Source organism: Pipistrellus hanaki, assembly GCF_964339955.1.
Source record: "Pipistrellus hanaki genome assembly, chromosome: 5".
NCBI lineage: Eukaryota > Metazoa > Chordata > Mammalia > Chiroptera > Vespertilionidae > Pipistrellus > Pipistrellus hanaki.
The window spans coordinates 58,646,285-58,668,745 of record NC_140507.1 but is presented as its reverse complement, the minus strand read 5'-3'; the positions used below and the strand labels follow the sequence as shown (position 1 = coordinate 58,668,745).

Genomic DNA, 22,461 nt, shown 5'->3' with positions numbered 1-22,461 from the left:
ACCTCATTGATGCCTCCTGAGATAAGTCTCATAAAATGGAAGGTATTGGTAGACAATAAGAAATTATTTTTTTAAATAGGCCACTTTAAAGATGTGGCATTAGTTGGCCACTAACCACCAATAAGAACGTCCTCTGGTTAATGTGGTTTTATTCCACATCTAAAAGTAAGCACCACAAAAAAGGGAAAAAATCCAGACACATATAATTGTCTATTCAGTGTCTGAATGGAACTGCTTTCTATTTGTAGTAACAACTGTCTGATTTTCTGAGGCTGCTTTATGATGTCAGGAAGAAAAATAATTTTCAGAAGTCGCAGATTTAAAAGTGAAATTGTATGGTTCACAACCGACACCACAATCTTCAAAGAAAAAGAAGCAAGAGTGTGTTTTCTCTTTTTTGATAGAAACATCAGTGCTCTTGGTAATAGATCATTTACTCACATGTAACCTCACAAAGTGTATTTAAGCAAATGTGATTTCTTCAACTGCATGGGTATAGGTGATTTTTCAAAAAAATCTGTCACTTGAATTGTTTTTGCCTCACTTTGGATAGTTTTAAAACTTCATTGCTAAACTGCATCAAAATGACAAGCCTTTCTGAAGTCACCATAAACAGTGGGTTCCAGTGGAGGACACTTCAACTCAGAAACAATGACATCACTTCCAGGCCCCTGTTTCTGCTAAATAAAGTCACTAAGAGAAGACATGAGCAGCTTTGCTTATAACTCAGACATCAGAATGACACTCAGGGGGAAAGAAACAAAAAACTAAGTCACAAAGATGTGAAGAAAAAAACAAAAACAAAACACTTAACTCATTATTAACAGGCCTGGAAAACAGAAGCCTCTGAAATTATGACTGGAATGTCTAGACACGTCACGTCATGGGGTTTTTTAAAAGCCATCTATAATAATAAAAGCATAATATGCTAATTAGACCAGACAGCCTAACAACCTTCCGGACAAAGCTGCAGTGGCAGGGGCTGAGGCAGAGGCAGGTAGGGGTGATCAGGCAGGTGGCAAAGGGGTTAAGGGCAATCAGGCAGCCAAGCAAGCTAACTGTTAGAAGCCAGGGGTCCCAGATTGCGAGCGGGATGTCTGGCTGCCAGTTGAGGCCCAGGATCAGGTTTAAATTGGCAGTCAGACATCCCCAAAGGGTCCCAAATTGTGAGAGGGTACAGGCTGGGCTGAGGGCCCCCCTACCTCCACCCTCACCTCACTCCCTCACCCCCATGCACCAGGCCTCTAGTTTAAAATAACCTAAGAGTCTCTCAAAGTATAACTGGTTTCCTTTTCGTTAAAGACTTTTGTTTTCGCACCTTGCTTGCCTGCTTCTTGCTGAGTTTTTATCACTGGTCTGAAATGCAGGAATTCGTCATCTTCTCTAACCACTCCTGAATTTGGGGTTACACTGACCTCAATAATTTTAACAGCATACATTTAATCATTCTAATCACCTGTACTCTAGTTTTGTTCAAAAAAAGAAAATCTTTATCCTCTGAGCCTTGAAATTTAGGCCAGGGCATGTGAAAAGTCCTTTAGATTGTGGGAAATATGCCACAGTCATTGACATACAATTTAAGAGAGGGAAAAAAAACAAAAACAAAACATGAACCATAAATAAAGAACTTCATTTTTAACATTACCACTCTCCTTTTTATTTTTATTTATTTATTTATTTATTTATTTATTTATTTATTTTTACTTTGTTAAATGATTCGGGGCTCCTGGGACCTAGTTATCTCCTTAGATATAATATAAATCTAATTGTAAATGTATTACTCCAAGTATTATGCCAATTTAAAAAATAATAATATGTTCCAGACAAAAGCAGTCTCTCACGCAGTGAAAGATACATGTAGACCAGTATAAGCAAACATGACCAAAGACACAACACAGTTTTCAAAGAGACTGGAACCCTTCAGACTTCTGAAGATGAGCATCAAGATGCTATGTCAGACAGAGTCTTTGGACCAACGTGACACACAGACATCTCTCTGCATTCTCGGTGCTAGGAAGTATTCAAAGCAAGTTGAAACCTAATACTGAAGTTTAACAACACAAGCCAACACATGAGGCAGACAGGCCAGAACAGTTTCCTCAGCCATTCACTTAAGACCCTCAGAGAAATAAGGAAATTATCTACATCAACAACTGAAATCATTGACAGCCTTCTGGGCTGTCTTTCCTTTCCTTTGGAAACATTTGTTTCTTATTTTCAAAGTAATTAAAAGCTACTTATTGGGGGGGAAAAAAAAGCATGGAAAACCATTAAAATGTATAGCTAAGGAGACAAAAACCATCTATCATCTCCTACCCCAGTAGGTTCTGTTATTTGGATATTTACCTCTGGGAGTTTCCCATCCCTTTCTTTCTCACCTGAAGGACAGGTAAGAAAATTAAGCTTGTTTTTAGGTGTTGAAGGAGTATAGCTTATGGTTAGAGCCCAGCCTCTGGAGTCCATCAGACCTTTGCAATTCTGGTCACATTACTTCTTAGCTTTGTAACAGTAGACAAGTTATACAATCTCTCTTAGCTCTTTTCTTCTGTAAAATGAGAGTAATAATGTACCTTCCAAAAGGACTCCGTTAAGCTAACAGGGTTCTCACACTTAAAATTATCAACCTTAAAAAATTATCACACTTAAAAATATCTCAGAAAGATATGCTATGATTATTATTACATATATACATTTTACAATTACATAATTCATCAGTCTTCAACTGGCCTTTATTTGTTTATTGAGCATTTACTCTATGTCAAGCATCATTCTAGACTTGAAATAATTAATGCATTTTTTTTTTCTTTCATAAAACTTACATTTCCACCAGGGGAAAGAGGCAACAATTATGCGTAGAAAATAAACTATGTGGGATCACCTTTTATAAACAGTTTGTTATGCTTATTTCACTAAATATTATATCATAGGCATGCCTCTTAAAATAAAATATTTTTAAATAGAATCCCTTGACGATACAGTTATCTAACCCAGTGGTCAATAAACTTGGTTAAAGGACAGACAGTAAATATTTGAATCTTTTAGGGCTATGTGGTCTCCATTGCAACTATTCAACTGTGCAAGTGCTCAACTGTTGAAGCATGAAAGCAAAGAAAGACACTATATATCAATAAATGGTCTTGGCTCTGCTCCAATAAAACTTTATTTCCAGTGTCATAGTAATATTATTATTATTTTTCCCCAACCATTTAAAATTATAGAAACCATTTACAGCTTACAAGTCATACAAAAGCAGGCAGTAGGTCTTTGTCCTGTTCTAGTCTATAAGTACATTGTATTTCCTTTACCACTTCTCTACTTTAGATCATCAAATTTATTGAATGGCACATTTTCTATACGATTGTTTAAAAAGTTGTTCTCTGACTGCCAAAGGAAGGGAGCTTTTAGCTGATAGGAATACGTCATTTTCAATTAATATTCTGTTTTCCTCTTCATCCATCCATGGTCCCTCAGCAAAATATTTTGAATGCTATCACATGAAGACAATCCATCCTGCCTGGCTGGGGAAAGGAGATTTCCAAGAAGAAAAAGGCAGAGTGAGCAGCATCCTGCACTCTGAGTGGTGGGCGGCTAGGGGGCCTTTTGATCCACAGATCTTCTTGCTCTGTACCAGCACACATGACCAGCGAGAATATGACAGCCGTCAGCGTGGCTCCTGACCTCAGAGCCTTGAGGACTACTGTGAGCATTCCACTTTTAGAAAATCTGGCTGTTAAAAGAATTAACTAAACTTTGCTAGATTTGAAGTGATGACAGACAAATCGCCCCTGAAAACAGGAAACTGGTTACAGCAACTTACCCCGAAATTTTTCAGAAATGAGGAGCATTCATCTCTTCACGTTCAAGTCTGTCAAAATGATGCAGAAATGTACTCTCCAGAGAAATAGTAACAGTGCAGAGATAAAATTCTGTCAGCATGGTGCGGAAGCAGGTTTTAAAAGATATGTGAGTTAAAGGTGATATAGTTGTCTTTAAAAAATGAGTCTGCCGGGAAATCTATCACCCCCCCCCCCGCCCCCAAATCTGACTATTTTCCATGTATTTTAATATTCTCTCAAGCTGTTCTTTACTCAAAAGCACAAAGAAGACATTCTTTCCAGAAGATAAATGTGAAAACTCACTGAGAATGAATGCTATACACAATCTCCTTTGCCTCCTGTGAAATGCCCTTCACTTTGAACACCAGCTGACTGGCTTTGTTGAGCTGTAGGTGGATGCTCAGCGTGTTAGGAGGGCTTGTGAATGTCTGTCTGTGTTTGTCACTGAGCAAAAATAAGTAACAAATAGCCTGAGCACTGAAATCAAAAGTCTTTTTCTGTCACATGGGCCAAGTTCCAAGACTCCTTGTGAACAGTCCAACTCAGCCTCCATTAAAAAGAACTCTACAAAAGCCACTGATGGAGACAAGGGCCAGTCAAATGCGAGGCTCATCTCTGTTCGAGGGAACAAATTCTATCGGGTTCCAGGGCCACTGTCCAGCGCACTGCAGGAAAATCTTAATGTTGCAGCTCTTTAAAACTGATAAAGGCAATTAATTGCTGATGGTGATGCAACTCCAATGATCATGTAGCAGGTCAATGATCATGTAGCAGGTCAATCGCTAGTTGTTAGCGATCCCTTGAGTACTATCCGCTCTATTTTCCAGCAGTAGGATTTGGGCAATTAAAAGTATTCGACCAAAGGGGAAATGAAGGCCAGAGCTTTTGGTGCAGAGTTGTTGAAGGGGAACAAGTTAGTTGATGCAGGCCCTGGGAAAAGGGGAATTCTGAAACAGCCAGTGAGAAGGAGCAAATGTGAAGGATTAGGTGAAATTTTACTTCTGGTCAAGGTTTTAAGTATTTTTATTTAAAAAATAAAAGTACTTACAATTGCCCCTTAATTGTCCTCAACTGGGCCTATTGGTTCCTCTGTGTCAGAAGAAAAGAATTCAGAGTGAGGCATGCTGAAAATGGAAGCCCGGGGCCTCTGAGAGTTTAGAGTTTAGTAGAAACAGATAAGAGCACATGCATATAATGATCAAATGAACTGTCTGACAGTTTGATGAGTGTTTTGAAGGCAACAAGTAAAGGACTAAAATAAAGACTGGGCTCTCGGTATAGAGCCAGGAAGTGAAAAAATCACCTGGACTTTCTGGGTGATTTAGAATACCTTTTGTCAAACAAAAAATAACTATATTTAGTTATCGAATTGTCTCTCCCTTCATGATTTTTTTTCTCTAGGTTGGACTGAGTTAAAATAATCTCCATATTTCCACAAGAGTTAGCTAAGGAAGCGGGCAAGGAGAATGTCTTGTGACTTCCTCCATCACAAACTACTTGAAGAATCTAAATCATCAGTTCTAATTTAAAAGCCGTATCCTCCTTTGCTCTGAACCTTTGACTAATGACAGGAACTTCTGCTTTCTAGGTCTGCCCGGGACTTCCGCTGTGTAAATGGAAACTCCTATCTCAATATTCCACTAAAAAACAAATAGGAATCCAACTTGACTTCAGAGGGTGGTGATGAATGATGTGGTCATGGTGCCAGGCTCCACAAACAATCACATTTTGTGAACAAAGTCTTGGTCACTTCAGAGTAACCCAGTCCGAGGCAATTCAGTGTTTATTAATGTAGATAAAGGAACCATAAATTCATAACCAGAGTGACCTTCATTCAGTGCAAAGCTCATTACATCACTACTCTTCGTAAAAAGCCTTCAATAATTCCCCATTATCAGCAAGATAATGTCTATGTCCTTACATGACATAAAACTCACCCACTTTCCACAGCTTTATCTTACCTCATCCTCACCCACAACCCCCCACAATCCTAATCTTTTCAAAGAACTGTTTGCAGTTTCCTAAGCACACTCTGCCTTCACAAGTTTTTTACACATTTTCTTTACCCTTTATACACCCACCCTATCTCAATCCACCCACAGTGACTTTTAAGAACCAGTTCTCACATTAGCTCTTCTAGAAGTTTTTATATCCCTCCACTTACCCGTGTGCATGCACATGTACACAACAGATACACACACACACACACACACACACACACACCTAAATTCTCCCTCTCTGTGCCTGCAGGGCCCCTAAAAATATCTCCACAGAGGTCCTTATCCTGCTTTTCTTGCATGGATGTTTTGCTCAGCTGTCTCCTTCCCTCTGAGCTGAGAGCTCTGTGAAAATAGGAACCATTTTTTTAGGAACCATTTTTTAATCATCTTTGGATCTCTAACTCCTGACATAATGACTCAACCAAAGCAAGTACGTATGCAACCTTGTGATTAATGAATGAATGAGCCTTGAATAAAAGTTTGGTTGATATGACCTCCCAGTAACCTATGATTTCACTGTCCTTACCCTAAATGAATTGAGAAAGATTAGAGAAACTTGAGAAATAGAGGTAGGGATGTGCAGAGGTTCCCACACCCTCATTCTATGCAGCTTGTACTCAAAACATCACATCCATGTATCCATAGTCTATGAGACACTGGGATGATGAAGACAGTGGGGGTGAGAACCCCACTGCCTTTCTCCTCCTGATCCCAAATCACCATCACGAGGAGAGAAACAGTAAAGGCATCCTGGCTACCTTCAAAAACAAGACCAAAAGGCAGTGGGTTGCAATATGGATGTGTGGTGAACTATAAAAACCCAAGGCATAGCCATTGGGAGCTAATGGGAGATAGTAAATAGTGATGAGGAATGAGGTACGGAGCCCTCCCAACACATATCTATATCCCAGCCCCACCACCCAACCTGTGGATGTTCAGAGGACATTTGTGATTCTCTGAGCCTCATTTCCCCAAAAGAAAATCTGTCCAAGAAAATCTGATTATGGGCCTGTTGTGTAATTTAGTGAGATAATTGATGTAAAGTGCCTAGCATTCCGCAAATGAGATGTTGCCATTATCTACTATCAACTCCAAGCACTTTCTTTAAATTATAATTTTAGATGCCTGTTTATGTAGGTCAAGTAAACATCAATCTAGATAAACTAAGAAAAGCTAAGGAAACACATCACAGAGAGCTGAATCAGCTTGGAAACTGGATGAAAGTAAAGGTAACATTTACTGAGCATTCCTCCATGTTAGGCACTGTATTTTATACCTATCAACTCAATGTTCACAACACTTCTATGAGGTAAGCACTGTTATCATCCTTATTTTCATTGTCACCTTTCTACTGTACTAATGAAGAAATAAGGTACAAAGAGATTTAGTTACTTGTCCTAGGTCACACAGTTATCAAGTGGTAGGGCCAGGATTCAAACTCAAGGAGTTTACATTGCCAGTTTCTATGGGCTGACCTGTGTCCCCTCAAAATTTACATGTTTAAGTCCTAAACCATAGTACCTCAGACTGTGACTGTATTTGGAAAGAGGCCCTTTAAAGAGGCCCTTTATGTTATGAACAACATAAACTGATGAACAAAAACAGATTCAGAGAGAGAGAAGCATCGATCAGACCATCAAACCTCAAAGGGAAGACAGGGGAGGGTTGGGGTAAGGAGGAGAGATCAACCAAAGGACTTGTAGGCATGCATATAAGCCTAACCAATGGACACAGACACCAGGGTGGGGGTGAGGGCACGAGTGGGGAGATGGGGGATCAATGGGGCAATAAGGACATATATGTAATACCTTAATCAATAAAGAAAAAAATTTTAAAGAGATGTAATTAAGTTAAAATGAAGCTATCATGGTGGGCCTTCATCCAATCTGACTGTTGTCCTTATAAGAGGAAATTAGAACATACAGACACAGAGGAAAGGCCATATGAGGGCACTGGGACAAGGTGACCATCTGCAAGCCAAGGAGTGAGGCCTCAGAAGAAATCAAACCTACTGACACTTTGATCCTGGACTTCTGGCCTCCAGAACTGTGAGAAAATACATTTCAGCTGTTTAAGTTATGCAGTCTGAAGTATTTGTGATGGAAAGCCTAGCAAACTAATACGACTGTCCATTCTCTTAACTACAAAGCTATTTGAATTAAAGACTATTCAGCTTTTTCCCCATGCTTAGAGCAGTGCCTCACACAAGGAAAGTAAATGCTATCGATTATGACTTAATTCGATGGAAAAGCCAATATTTGCCCATTATCTGAGGTGTGTAGGGATCTGGGCGAGGGGGGTGGGGGGGTGTTGGGAGCTGTCTGTCTAGTCCTTCCACTTTGTGTTGTCCTTAGGGACAGAGAAAACAACAGATTCAGTCCTAATGGAAAGGTCATGACCTTGAGATCAGTCTGGTGTTGAGTGAATCTTGAAATCAGTGGTAAGAAGATTCCCTCCAGGCCACTGAACTCTGACCTGGTCCACTAGTGTCACCTCCACAGGGACAGGGATTCCTGACTGTCTTTCTCACTAGAATCGTGGCTAGTACAGAGCAGGTGCTCAATAAATATTTCTTAAAAGAAGAAAAAATAAAAGTGATAACCATAGAAGGGACTAACTTGCATGTAGCTGAGGCCCATGCATCTTTCATGTGGGAGCACTGTTTCAACTACTCATTGTCCCTTGTATCCCAGCCATGTGTGATATCAGGACACAAGTCACAGAGACACAGCAGAGAACGTGACCGGGCATCCTACTTCGTCCACGGAGGTATGAAGTAGACTAACAAGTCGACACTAGAGCAGACCTGCTTGGAGCAGATGCTCAGAAAGCTATTGTTTGCTGATGAATGAAAGAATTAAGCTGACCAGCTCAGTTTGATTGCTAAAGAAATACCCTTAAGGCTTTTCTGATTAAAACACTCAATGTGCTTTCAATTCAGGTTGTAAAAAATAAAAGATGATTCCGGCACTCCCACATAAATACTGTAAGAAAGATTGCACACATGCCCAAGATTTCCAGGACTTTGAAGTCAATGTGTTTCCAAGTTGTGAATGCATTTCAGTTATTCTCATAACTCCCTGCAAAAACGCCTCTGTCCTTACCTGAGAGCCTGAAACAACATGAGAGCCACAGCTGCCATCCCTCTGCCCTGGGAACTGCACCAGCACACCTCACAGTGCTGCTCGAATAGATTCGAAAAGAGAATGGAAAATACGCAATGTGTTTCTCCTGCTTTGTCACCAGAGAAGGCAATACAGATTGGAAAATGGTGAGTGACTTGGGATCGACAATGAATTTAAATGGAAGTTAGTGGGATGTCTGCAGTTTGTCATCTAAGCGGCCTTGACAGACAGAATTCCTGGAACTAGGATGCCTTAATTAAGTATGACAGCTCTGTGGCAGTAAAGCAGCATTCTAAAAATAAAGCATACATAATGCATCTCCCATGCTGGGCATGAAAAATAGTACAATGCTTAAACGCTACCAAAATGGTGTCCCTGGGGATTCATTCACATTGCAGTGTGGACTATTGCTAGGGACATGTTTGGCAAAGCTGCTAAGTGGGGGATCACAGACGGGTGCTGGGTTTTTCTATGCTCTTGACTTTGACATAAACATATCCACTTTGTCTTGCCTTAAGCAAACATTTTTAAATATTTTGTTAAAATAATTATCTAAGCGTATCAGCACCACACAATAACTGGTGACCTCTGTAATGATTTATGACTTTTGCAAAAATGGTTTGGCAGAGAATATGCTGATGTGTTCAGTTACATTTGCTTGCATGTGATTATTTTTGTTCAAACAAGAAAATCTGCTAATCGTTGGCTTGCATTAAAAAACAGAAAAATAAAACCTCATAGCAATGTTCAGAATGATATGTCAATACATCCCTTGACTAACAAATATTATCAATGTTAAATCATTAGAGTGGAAAAGGAAATTAAATAAAAATGTTGGTATGGTGGTAAACCAGAAATCGCCGTGGTAAAATTGGCACATTTCTGTCACTGTCCCATAATTATATCGAGTTCTAGTAAAACGACATGAGGAAAATTTAGTATCAAACAGAACTGATACAATTCTGCCCACTACTCCCTAGCGTCTTTGGGCAAATTTTATAACCTTGCTGAGCCTTGGGATTCTCATATTTAATGTATCAATAATATCTGCTATGTAGCAGTGTAAAGTGGTTTAATAGACAAAAACACCAAATGTAGTATAGGAGTCTATAAATTCATAACTGAAGATTGCATTATTGCAAATATGGATTCTTTTGAAAAGCCCTTTGATGCTACATTTCAAATCACGTTTGCATTTCCTGCAAAGAGATACATAGATGAGACTCTGCTCTCAAGATAGCTGCTGCCTTTTGTAGAATGGTGTGCTGCAGGCACTCCTATGCAATCACAACCTTGCCCTTCCCCAAGGACACTCTCTCCTGTTCTGCTTTATCTTCAGTAACTAACACCTGTCAGAATTAGTGGACTGACACAGCCAGTGTTTCCACTAATTTCACATATATTCAAGGAGAATCACCTAGAATTCGTTAAGCTATACAATCAAGAACCTGTCCCAGAAAAACTTGAGCTTGTGGCTCTATGCTGATTGGATGGCCCATGTCAATTTAACTTATTAAACACACACACACACACACACACACACTTGAAGGTGAGCTTTATAATTGGGACTTTTTCCTTTGGACTGAATCAACAGAATGCTTTATCTGGAGGCTGGGGGCAAGGGAGATCAATAAAATCCTAGTATTTGATTCTCTTACATCTCCCTTTGCATGTATTGTATCCTTTGTACATATAGGCAATCTATCCGACTTTGAGCAAGATACTCAATTACTCTGAGCCTCTATTTCCACATCCACAAGATGTCTCTCAAAGTGTACCCACCTCCTGAAAGTTTTATGAGATAATGAATGAACAGCACTTAAAACAGTGCCTGGTGCATTGTAACATCAATATTACTCTTGCTATGGTCAAGGATGTTGTCTACTTGAGAGAAAAAAGAGGTTCCCCATAGCCTGTATCTATGTGCGTGAGAGTAAATCATCTGTTCTAGTTATAGTAAATAACTAAATATACTAATATATTGTGGTGATAGTGAAAGAAGACATACCTTAAGGCTCCTTGAAGGATTTGCTGAGGAAAAAAGATTGATGAAAAGAAGAAAAGACTTAGAAGTTAGTTACAAGACAAGGGTTTGAATTTTTCCTAGACAACCGCCTCATTAAGCAATTTTCAGCTCTTCTTGCTACTTTTCCTTCATCTCAAAATTGAGGTAACAAAAAAAATCTATTAACAGATTTATTAGAATGGTTAACTAAGATAAACCAAATATCTATATTCAACTAATAACATAAACTAGCTATGTTCTTGGTACTAGGCATGGATTTATTTCCACAAGTCAGAAAACAGAAATAACATTTAGAGAAAATAACTTACAGGATTTGTTGGCTATCCACTCTCCCAAATATTAAAAGATTTACTCCCAACCAAGCTAGATCATCAGAGATATATACAATATATACCTAAACTAAATCCTACAGAAAACTCATTATCAGATTACACTAGAGTGTGAGGCCAGCAAACCATACTGATGGACCTTATAGAAAAAGCTATCCCTAGCCGGTTTGGTTCAGTGGATAGAGGGTCAGCCTTCAGACTGAAGGGTCCTGGGTTCAATTCTGGTAATGGGCCCAATCCCCAGTAGGGGCTGTGCAGGAGGCAGTCAAACAATGATTCATTCTCTCTCTCTCTCTCTCTCTCTCTCTCTCTCTCTCTCTCTCTCCCCCTCCCTTTTTTTTTTTTTTTTTAAAGAAAAGGCCCTATAAACCTTATTATTTGCATTGTACAGGTGCTGCCAAATACTTTTTTTTATTACCTCTACAGTGAACTCTTACTAAAATCCTGAAGGAGAAATCCCAGCCTGGATTTAGGACTAAAATTGGTAGCACTTGTCCTGAGTATTGAAAGCTGAAGGCAAGTAATTCCATTGTACTGTACTGTTTCTTAGTTTCGGGTTGCTGGGGCTAAAGAGTACTCTTTAGGCCCATCCTATATCCTCAGGGAGTATTCCGATTCCTTGTATTACTCCAGGTGTGATCTAGGTGTAGCTATATTGGTTGCCTGGAGACTGGAGGGCGGGCTACCTCTCAAAAGAAAATGGCAACAGGGGCTTAAATGTGACTTAGCACTAGATTCGCCACCACCTTCCCTGGACTGCTGCACACTCTCCCCAGATTCCACAAGCCCACACCTTCTCCCGCACCTCAGACACAGGTAGGTGTCTGCATCCAAAAGGTCCCAGGAACCAGGTTCAGTGGGGAAAGGCACAGGCCCCAGGGTGAGGAGGGACTGCGTCCCCACGAGCGCCCTCTTGCTGGCACTGCACGGTCCAACCAGCCTTTCAGAGCTGCCTCTGAGCTCAGATCCAAAATCCAGACTCCAAGGTCCAAAATCCCCCACCTCCTCCAGTCCGTTGGTCCTTCCCCACCACCACCACCACCACCACCACCACCACAGACAGATGCTTTCACCGGACCTTGCTTTGCCTGTCCTCAGGGACGCGGCTTGGCACCCTGGAGATTCTCCCTGACCCTCTGGCCACAGAGGCTCTGCAGATTATCCTGCCTAGATCCTTGATTTTACCTTTACCCAAAGGACCTCTGCCCTTCCCGGGTGCGAACTATCTCACCAGCTGCGTCTCCTTGCCAAATTCGGGCTGAATTCCACTCATTTCTGCTGCTCACTCTACTTGCTCCGAAAAAAGGCTCAGGACAGGTCCATCTATTCCACCGCCATTTTCCCTCTCTCAATGACAGGCATTATTGAATGAAGAACCATGTCAAACTCAAAAATAACTTACAGAAAGATTAAACACTGCTCAGAAAACCATGTCCAATCATTTACAAGCAATGGGAAAGATTTTAAAGGAAGAAAATGGGTGCCACATCAACTGAACGAAAGACAAATGGAAAAACAAAAAGTCGTCAGTAAAATGTTGCTTCAGTGGCACAAAAGTCTTTTTTGCATCGAATTGTGACTGGTGATGAAAAGTGGACTTATTTTGAGATGCACAAAATAAGTGTTGATCTAGGCCAACCATAGACATTGACTAAATCACTTCGGAAAGAAGACAAGGCTCTGCGTTTGGTGGGATCAGGAAGGTGTGGTGTATTATGAGCTTCTAAAACTAGATTAAATCATCAATACTGATTGCTACTGACAAAAAATAATCAATTTGAACCATGTTTGATTGTGAAATGACCAGAATATGCCAGAAAACATGGCAAAATAATTTTGCTTCATGATGACGCACCATCACACACTTCAAAATTAGTTAAAAACATGTTAAACGATCTTGCCTGGGAAGTATTAATCCACCCACTGTATACACCAGACCTTGCTCCCTCAGATTACCACCTGTTTCAATGATGGCACAGGCACTTTCTGAGCAGCACTTCAAAACATACAAAGAAGTAGAAAATTGGGTCTCTGAATGGTTAGTCTCAAAACAATAAAAAGTTCTATTGGGATGATATCCACAAATTACCCGAAAGATGGAGAAATGTGTAGCTAGTGATGGACATTACGTTAAATAAAACACTTTTGATGTTTCTCTTGAGATTATCATGTTTTCTTTAATTACAAAATCTGCATTATTAATTGGTACACCTAGTATATAAGTGGAATCTTGGTATCAAAAGTTTAAACAATCTGTCAGGAGACCTGGGTTTTGGTCCTAGTCAGTCATATAAAGAAATTACTTGTGAAGCTTAAAGGATATGTAACTCAATGAACTTGGTACCTCATGTGTTTATTGTAGTAAGAGAAATAGCCAATATTTATTGAAGATTTACTGTGTGACAAGCACTGGTTCCGCGCATTTTCTATGTATCCATGTTATAAAAGGTCAGTGGCCATAACACCAGAACAACCAAATACCGGTCACCAGGAGGTGCATGGAGCACTTCTTGGGCCCTCCCCCAGCCCATGAGCCACTCACGGCAGTGGGGCAGGGTTCACAGCTCATGTGATGGGGCGGGGCTCGCAGCTCATGCAGCACGGTAGCTCATGGCAGTGGCTCATGGTGGCAAGCTACTCACGCACAGTAGGCCTGGAGTCCCACTGATGCGGCGGGTCTGGGTCTCACACAATTTCGAATGCTGGGCCTCTGGTTAACTAATAACAACCTCGTGTAGTAGGTATTATTATAATTTACAGATGAGGAAACTGAGGCACGCAGAGATTCTGTAATATTTCCAGGATGGAAATCTTGCATGGCTGGCAAATGCAAGAAAGCAGTCCAGCTCCAGAGCCCAAGCTCCTACCCATGCCTTTATTCTCCCAACTTCCATCCAGGAGCATCCCAAGGAAGCTCAGAGGACCTATCAGAGCACTATGCCTCAGGATGTATTCCAGAGTTCACCTTCTCAGGATCCTATGTATATAAAAGCCTATGCAGTCATCCATCCGACCAGCAGCTATGATGCACAATGACCACCAAGGGGCAGATGCTCAACACAGGAGCTGCCAAGCTCTGGTGACTTGGCTGCTGCAGTTCTTGGGTGATGCACCCAGAACCAGAGAGGAGGGAGCCCAATTCCGGGCTGCCTCATCAGAGAACCACCCTCTTGTAATCCAGGACCCTTTGGGGGATGTCAGAGAACCAGTTTTGCCCCCCGCCACCCCCCCACCAGGCCTCACCAGGGACCCCAACGGTGCATGAATCACGAATCCATACACCAGGCCTCTAGTGCTGACATAAAAATGAAGGGCAGAAAAAAAAAAAAAAAAGAAGGGCAGTATAATGTAACAAAGGTGACCCTATGTCCTACTTTGCCCCAGGCAGCCACGGTGCATGCCTGTTGTCTCAGTGCCCACCCAAATTTTCTCTTATTCTTCTTTGTATTCCAGTTTTAATAATATGGAATACAGCCACCTAAGCCCAGCTTAATAGTTAAGAGCTTACATTCTAAAGTTTGCTGGGTCTGCTCTTGAAACCTAACTTAGCCATTAACATTAGCTGTGGGAGTCAATTACTTTGCCCAAATAAGCTTCAATTTTCTCATCTACTAACTGGAAATTATAATAGTGCCCACCTCAAAGCATTGTTATGGAAACTGTAGGAATCAATGCATATATAAACTATGTGAGTCATTCAGTCTTAGCAGACAGTGAGCACCCAATAAAAATTAGCTTTTACCGACATCGGATTAAAGGTGCGAGAGGCTATCATGGTGGAGTGCTTTGTGAACTTGAGACATTAAAACATACCTATGCATCTGAAGCACTTGGACGTGAGCCAGGATATGTAAGGAATGCCAAACCTCTAAGTAAATCACTGGCACTTCACTTAGAGATTTGGCAGTTCTGAACTGAAATTATAATCCCAACTCCATTGGGGATCTAGAGTTCTAATCCATGCCTGTCCAGACTCCATGGGAATATCACTAAAATATTAATTTCATGGTGACAAGGACTAAAGTAATAATCTCTTAGTTTATAGTCATCTCTTTGGAGTCCTTTTTAGCCTCTTGGGGAAGCCTAGATTCACAGTAGCAACTTCTATGGTTCTTCTGCTTTTAAACACAAGCCCCTGACCCGCTCTACTTTGTATTCCGAAAGGGCCTCAAGAATATCCTTTATGGGGCAAGACCATGGCCACAGGCCAGCCCTTTTACTTGCAATGGAAGTGACTGGCTACATACTCAGAACCTGCCAACATGTTTGTCACCTGAGAGATTCTTGGAAATCAGACTCAGTAAACCCTAGTCATGCACTTGGGAAAAAAACACAAAACAATATGGCTAGTTAGCATATATATTGGGCAAATCTCTTTGTCTCATGGTCTTTGTTAAATAAAGTGGTTAAATCCATAGTGAAAAATCGAAAGAGTGACTCTAACAGGATCTGGCTCTGGGCTCCTTAAAAAGATTCCATCAGCTAAAGAAAGATAACCCACTTCCCCCTTAAAAAAAAATAAAATAAAATAAAAAAGGAACACAATTGGACGTACTTCCATAGTAACCTATCTCAAGATATGCCTGACTGTCCGTGAGACCTTTGCCTCCACTCTGGCTTCCTCCCCTCATCCAGCAAATGGCCATTGGCTTTCATTAGATTGAATAATCCACTGGGAAGTGCCGTCGGGGAAATGGGGAGCAAAGTTTACACAGTGTAGGCTTACGCTTGCATGTAGAGCACAGCATTTCGCTGGAACGCTCATACCCCAAAGCTGGGGAAAGAATGAATGCCAAGCATATGGAAAGACACGCTGCTTGCTGCTGCTGCTGCTGCTGCTGCTGTCCAAATGTGAAACGTGGGTGGAGAAAATCACTTAGAAAAAGAGAGTGAGGGAAAAGAGAAAACCAACCCCAAACCCCAACAGCTGCAAAGAAGGAAGCATGGGAAGCTTGTTACCTTGGGTGAACTCCGCTCTCCTGCTCACAGAAGGCAGGGTCCTGTTGAGTCCCAGGATCCTGTCCAGGTGGAAGGCAAACACTTCGCTCATGTCCAAGGGCTGCTTGACCAGCCCGCAGGGGCTAGCGCCGCAGCCAGGCACGGAGCCAGCGGAGCTCCCCTCCAGCACCAGCAAACGCGCTTGGCTCTTGGAGGACACGGGCTGGAAGCCCGCCACGGCACCATCTGCCAGCAGGCGCATTCTGCGGATGTCTTCTTTACTCAGCCACGAGGGGGCGCTCTCACTGTAGATCCTGATGTTGCTCTCCCGGGCCTGGGCCAGCTGGACATCTGAACTCCCAACGCGTGCTCCTGGACCACGTACCAATCTCCAGGAACTTTCCTCAACGTTGGCCAGATTTCCTCTCTGGACATACCCAGGCACTTCAGCATCCGCTGCCCCTGCTGCCCCCAGCTGCGGCTGAAGGGATGGTCCCCCCAAAGCCACCAGGGCTGGGGCCGGGGATGCCCCTGCATACTTCTTCCTGCGCTTGGGTTTCACCGTGCCGCGGATGTTGGCGGGCTTGCTTCGCTTGGAGCGTAGGGTAATGTACACCACGTTGGGCAGCAGGGTGGTCCCGTTGTCCTGGGCCTCGGGAGGGGCCAGGGTACCATCCAAGGGGATCTCAGGGAAGGCCGCTTCAGCGGTGTCTGGGCGCTGGTGCGGCCCCTTTCCGGCGGCCGGGCGGTGCCGGAGCGAGGCGCGCCCCACCTGGCTCACCAGGAAGCCCAGGTAGATGGCGCAGGCCGTGCCCAGCAGGAGATTCCTCCGGGTGCGCGGGCGCCGGCTGCTCCAGAGCTTGCACACTCTGGGGACGCACAGGGAGCAGAGGAACCAGTTCAGGAGCCGCCCCGGCTTGTCTGGACAGGTCATTTCTCTGCCGCATCCGCATGGTGAGCAGAGTTTAACGTCTGCAGTTGTCTCCCGACGGCATGACGCATGGCTTCCTGAATTCCAGTGGTGTCGCCTCCGCTGAGGTGTCTAAGGGGTCTGCAGTGGGTAGAGGTGGAAGAAAAAAAGTTGGTGATGGAGTTGGGAATGTTGGTGACACAACAAACCTTTTTTTAAACTCCTATCAGCCTCCCCGAGGAGAAGTGTGGCTCGTTTCTGGGAATGAATGGAAACAAGAGATAACTGAGTCACAACCTCATACTAGCTCAGTTCCTCTACAAGAGCAAAGGAAAAAAAAGTAACTCTTTCCTTTCATTAATGTCACCACTAACATTTTTAAGGAAGTTAAAAAACACACACACACACACACAAAAAAACAGTAACCAGATAGAAGTATAGGTTTGATATTCAGTTCAAACAAGTGAGAACAAGCCACAAAAATCCAAGGATATTTTATAATGTGTAGCTAGTCTTATCATTTGATTCTGAAGGAAAAGCATTAAAATTTGACAAATTCAGGCTTTTCCTTTTTGAAATTGAGAAATAATTTTAAAATAAATAATAGATGGGTTTTTTTTTAATATTTATCTAAATTCCATATTTGTTTTTTAAAATCCTGCACTAATTAGTTAACTAACATTCAAATTCAAAAATATATTCTCTTAATCTAACAGTTCAGCTTTTTCTTATAATATGTTCCATTATCTTACATTAATAATTAATATAAAAATAGTTAACAAGCATAAGTCATAAATGCCCATATATCTTGAAAGCAGTTACATTTTTAGTCACACACACAAGGAGAAACACAGAACACAAATCTGACTGCTTTTTATCCCTTTTCTTTCCACCAAAGTCAGCTGAAGGAAAATTAAAGGCTCCCTAGCTCTATTTATTCACATTATTAAAAAAGAAGAAGAAACTGCAAGCAACCTTACTTACACAGCTGGCCCCATGCTCAGCTCCAGGAACAATGTAATCCCTGACTCTAATGCAAAGAACTTTTAAAGGCTGAGGCATGTAAGTAGAACATATTTCATGGTCAAGAGTGTTCCACATTTCAAATACTTCAGCTCGGCTTTAAAAGCTCCCTTGAAAACTACTGATTTCAAGGCAAAAGGGGAAAAAAAATAGTTGCCTGTAAACTGGCTTCTGTAATCCAATTTTAATACAGGTACATTTAAAAAAATGTTTAGAAAATAAGCTTTCATTTTAAATTCTGAAAGAGCAAATGCCTTAAAGAAGCAGTTTTCATTCAAATAAGTCCCCACTTATTTTTAACCCGTGGGAGCCCTCTAGTGTCTGGTTTGGAAACAGACTCAGAAGTGTCAGCTTCAGAAGTTAAAAAGAATTGAGTGTTTGCTTAGCCGCAGAATAAAATACCTTATAAAATGAGGACGGCTATCATATCACTCTCACCCCCACTGTCTGTCCCACTTACCTAGGGATTAGGGTTCCCGGGATTACAACTCACCTTACTCTCTTGGCTTTTTGCTGGGGAACGTTGTCTCCCACCACTTCTGAGAAGTCCTGGAGGTTCAAAAAAGGCGAGAAAGGGTTAATGCAAATGAGGGGGAAAATAGAATAGCGAGATAAGAGTACACACAGATAGGGAAAGATGTGTGGAGTGTGCAGTCGTACGGAGCAACAGTTCACAAAAAGTAGTGGAGGATTCTCTCTGATTGGAGGTTAAAAAAAAAAAGGTTAGTAATTGGCTTAGATTGTTTGCTTGTCCTGGCACAAAAGCAGGCGTGGATGACCTCCGGGCCTCACTTAGTCTTATTCTCTTTGCTTTGGTGGCAAATAGAATCAGAAGGCAGGAAGGAGATAGGAGTGTCTCTCCCTCCTTCCCTCCCCCCCCTCCCCCTCCGCGCCCCAAGAAGTTTGTGATACCGAGGTGTGGGTAAGAGTGTGGTATACAATTCTAAAAATACTTTCTACAAAGCAACAGAGATTAAGGAATTGGAATGTATAGATAGAGAAGGAAAAAATAAACTTCCAAGAGATAAAAGTGCCAAAAGTTATAACAGAGCTGTTACTGGAGCACTCTTAAGCTCAGACCTCTCTTCCTCAGTAAACATCCTGCCCCATGGGGGAAAGAGATGGAGCAATTCCAACACTGACCGAGGCCTAGAAGTACCTGTTGATTTGGCACAAATGCTTAGAAAGTAGGTAAGAATTGACTTAGTAAATTTGGTTGACTGCCTCCTCACCCTCCCTCCCCCCCCCCCAAAAAAAATGCCTCTTTATTAAAAGACCAATACATTGCCTTCCGTTATAGCCACAAGAGAGATTAGTGGAGACAAAAGGCTGTAATATTTAGAGATAGGCTCAAAGCCCTGGTTTGAAGTTTTCCTCCTCCACTGCCTAGCTCTGGCCCCTGTGGCAACTAATCTGACCTCTCTAACCCTCCCTTTCCATCTCTCTCTAAGAGAAGAAGAATCCTACCACTTACCCCGAGCTTTCTTGCCTTGTGATCACCGAATGAGGCAGAGGTGCGGGAATGGTGATCAGGCAGCGGGTGGTTATCCTTCTAGCAGCCCCTGGACAACAGACAACTAAAGTCTCCTTCAGCTGCGGATGCTGAAGGGCTCAGCACTCAGCCTCCCACCCCCGCTGCCTGACCACACACTCAGAGGCCAGCACAGACACCTGGCCCAAGTCATTCTTGGCTTCAGACAGAATAATCCCAAGCATCGGCGGTTTTGGGCCTGTGGAGAGGAGTCAAGATTGGATAAAGCTGTCTTGATTCTCAAGCTCCTTGCAGGAAACGAGTGCAGAGCTACAAATGCCCTCTTCTCCTCACCTAAGGAATAGTTTGTGTAAAAAGAAATAAGCTGCAGGGGACATCTAAAGGAAGGGAAGGCCCCTGGTTACGTTAGATTCAGTAGAAGTGCGTTTGGATTATAAGTAAACACCTTCAGAGGCCAGGAGAAGGCAGAGAGAAACTATTATTTCATTCCTATCTAGTAGTTTTGAGACGCAGGTGGGTCCCCCACGGTGACTCAGACATGGGTGGCACATCTGGTGAGTTGTTGGGGGATAGACACTGCGTACGCATGTTTTATGAATTGATGGAGAACCTAGAGTAGAAAAGCAGAATGTATGAATCTCACATATTCTCTGCCCATCCATCCATCGCCACCTCCCCAGCCCTATAGAGTCAAGACCAAGGGAAGAACTATAGGCAAACACTGATGGTGTTACAGAGAACCGGAATAAAGCAAGCAATGCTGGGAGAGTTTGGAGTTAAATTTATTACGCGCACGCGGGTCCAGAGGAAAATGTCTCTCAACTTCTGGGCCCCAACTTGGAGAAATTTCCCCTATTTATATGTTTTTACCTTCTTTGCTTTCAAATAGGGGGTGTTTCCAGCCCCTTTTGCAAGTTCTTAAAGAGCCCCTGTATTTTAGGGCCTTGAGACCTCCACCAAAGGCTTGGCCTGGTGTCAGCACTGATAATTTCGTCCAGGGAAGGTTTAATGGCCTCTCTGAAGTGGAAGTAGTCTTATTTTCCTTATTATTTAAGCAAGCAAGCATTTACACAAGCCAAATAGCAGGGTTAAAATTTCAAACAGCAGTTTTAATGTAAGATGGATGCTTCAATGGAGAGATTTATGTGTATTATTATGTGAAGTACTGAGGCATGTGGATGAAAAAGGGGCCACATGCTAACCTGACTAGCTCAGGGAAGGCCTGCATGGTGGTCTTGCAAACTCAGAGACCTAAAGTAACCACAAAGGATGGTCTCAAACTAAAACTTTAAAAGCAGTGATGGTGGGTCACGTCCGAGGCCGGTATCTTCCCTGACAAAGGTCAGTCTTTACCTAACAGAGCCTATAGTCTTTTTGCATCTAACGATAGCATATCATTGGAATGTCAAAGTAACTTTTCTTTTTCTGGACCCCTCAGAGCCCAGGCACCACTCTGCGGAGACCACAGATTGTTATTGAGTTGTGATATAGTTGATTATTGACTGTTAACTATCCTGCACCCACCTGAGTAAAAGAAGCATGTGACTATCATTTTACTTTGTATCCAATCCCAAAGGTTTCACCTCCCCACCCCCACTTTGCTTTCTCCCACCTCCCTAACCTATGACCAGCTGAGTTCATGTAACCCACTTACATTCCTCTTTGGATTGCCATGTATAAAATTAGGTGAAAACCCCGCCATTCTCCAGAGCATTACCCCAATACGTTGAGCTTCTGCTTCCGGCAGTTGTCAACAGTTTGGCTCAAATAAACTCACAAGAATTCCTTACAGGCTTGAATGTTGTTTACGTTAACAGGCCCCAGGAACACACTTCGGTTTCCAGACAAGGAAATGGGATGCAGGCTCAGGGAGCATCCCATGCTCCTACCACTTCCAGGTGTCAGCGATTTCGGAAGCACTGGTGGGCAGCACCCCTGGCGTGGACCTCATGGTTCCCATGGAAGCTCCAGGGGCAGCGGTGGGCTCCGCAGAGAGTTACCTTTAAGTAGCTGCACAGACAGGAAATATCCCTAGAGATGCCAGTATATGGGAACCAGACACTTGGCATCTGACTATGAGTGTCAAGCCCTGACATCCCTGTGAACCCAGTGAGTGCTGGGCATCTTGTTTTTGTGCAGAAGAGTCAGTGCCCTCTGAGTCACTCACCAAAAAGTGCTTGTTACCCATAGGCTGTGAGACTCAGATAGGTGAGGTGGGGGGGTGGGGAGGAGAATGTAGGTTGAACAGCCACTTAATTTTTATGAAAGAGCCACTAAATGCCAGTCACTAAAGCTGGGTTCTGTGGGGGGTATGCAGTGTCTGAAGCATTTTTTAATGTCTCAATAAATATTGAATGATTGAATGAACAAATGAGCAAACGAATGAACATATTAAGATGATACAGTGCAATCCCTAAATCAATGGTCTGGACCAGCAGCATTAGCTTCACCAGGGAATTTGTTAAAAATGCAAATCTATGAACCCCACCCCAGACCTCCTAGATTAGAAACTCTTGGAGGAGCAGCTCTGTTCTGTGTGGTAACAAGTCCTCCAGGTAGCCTCCTGCATGCTAAAGGTGGAGCACCATTGCCCTAGAGAAGGAATTTCCTAAAGGATGGGGCAGGCCCTGAAGAGAATAGGAACCTGCCAAAGAGGAAGAAAGTAAAAAGTTGTAAGAAGATTCAAAACAACATTGTCAATTTACAGGAGACTTTTCTGTATCCTCTCCTTCTTTGAGTGTTCTATTTCCTTATCAACACTTCATTCACTGGTTGAAAAAGG

The 22,461-nt window shown here is 42.4% G+C and overlaps 2 protein-coding genes across 3 annotated transcripts in view; one reads left to right on the top strand and one right to left on the bottom strand.

Annotated features, from left to right (window-relative positions):
- The window catches only part of GASK1B (golgi associated kinase 1B), a 52,988-nt gene extending 34,129 nt beyond the window's left edge, over positions 1 to 18,859 (bottom strand). The window contains exons 1-2 of one of the 2 annotated variants that reach the window (XM_084885129.1): positions 18,681 to 18,859; positions 16,276 to 17,422 (exon numbers count right to left, since the gene is read on the bottom strand). In XM_084885129.1, the coding sequence (XP_084741255.1) occupies positions 16,276 to 17,188 (913 nt within the window). In that variant the 5' untranslated portion in view covers positions 17,189 to 17,422; positions 18,681 to 18,859. Of the gene's footprint in view, positions 1 to 16,275; positions 17,423 to 18,148; positions 18,258 to 18,680 lie in introns of those variants that run through there. The other variant, XM_084885130.1, reaches the window with a different exon arrangement.
- Positions 17,248 to 22,461, top strand: part of TMEM144 (transmembrane protein 144) — a gene marked incomplete at its 5' end in the record, with an annotated part of 62,077 nt that continues 56,863 nt past the window's right edge. Inside the window, 1 exon segment of the mRNA XM_084885315.1 lies at positions 17,248 to 17,359. Coding sequence (XP_084741441.1) covers positions 17,248 to 17,359 — 112 coding nt within the window.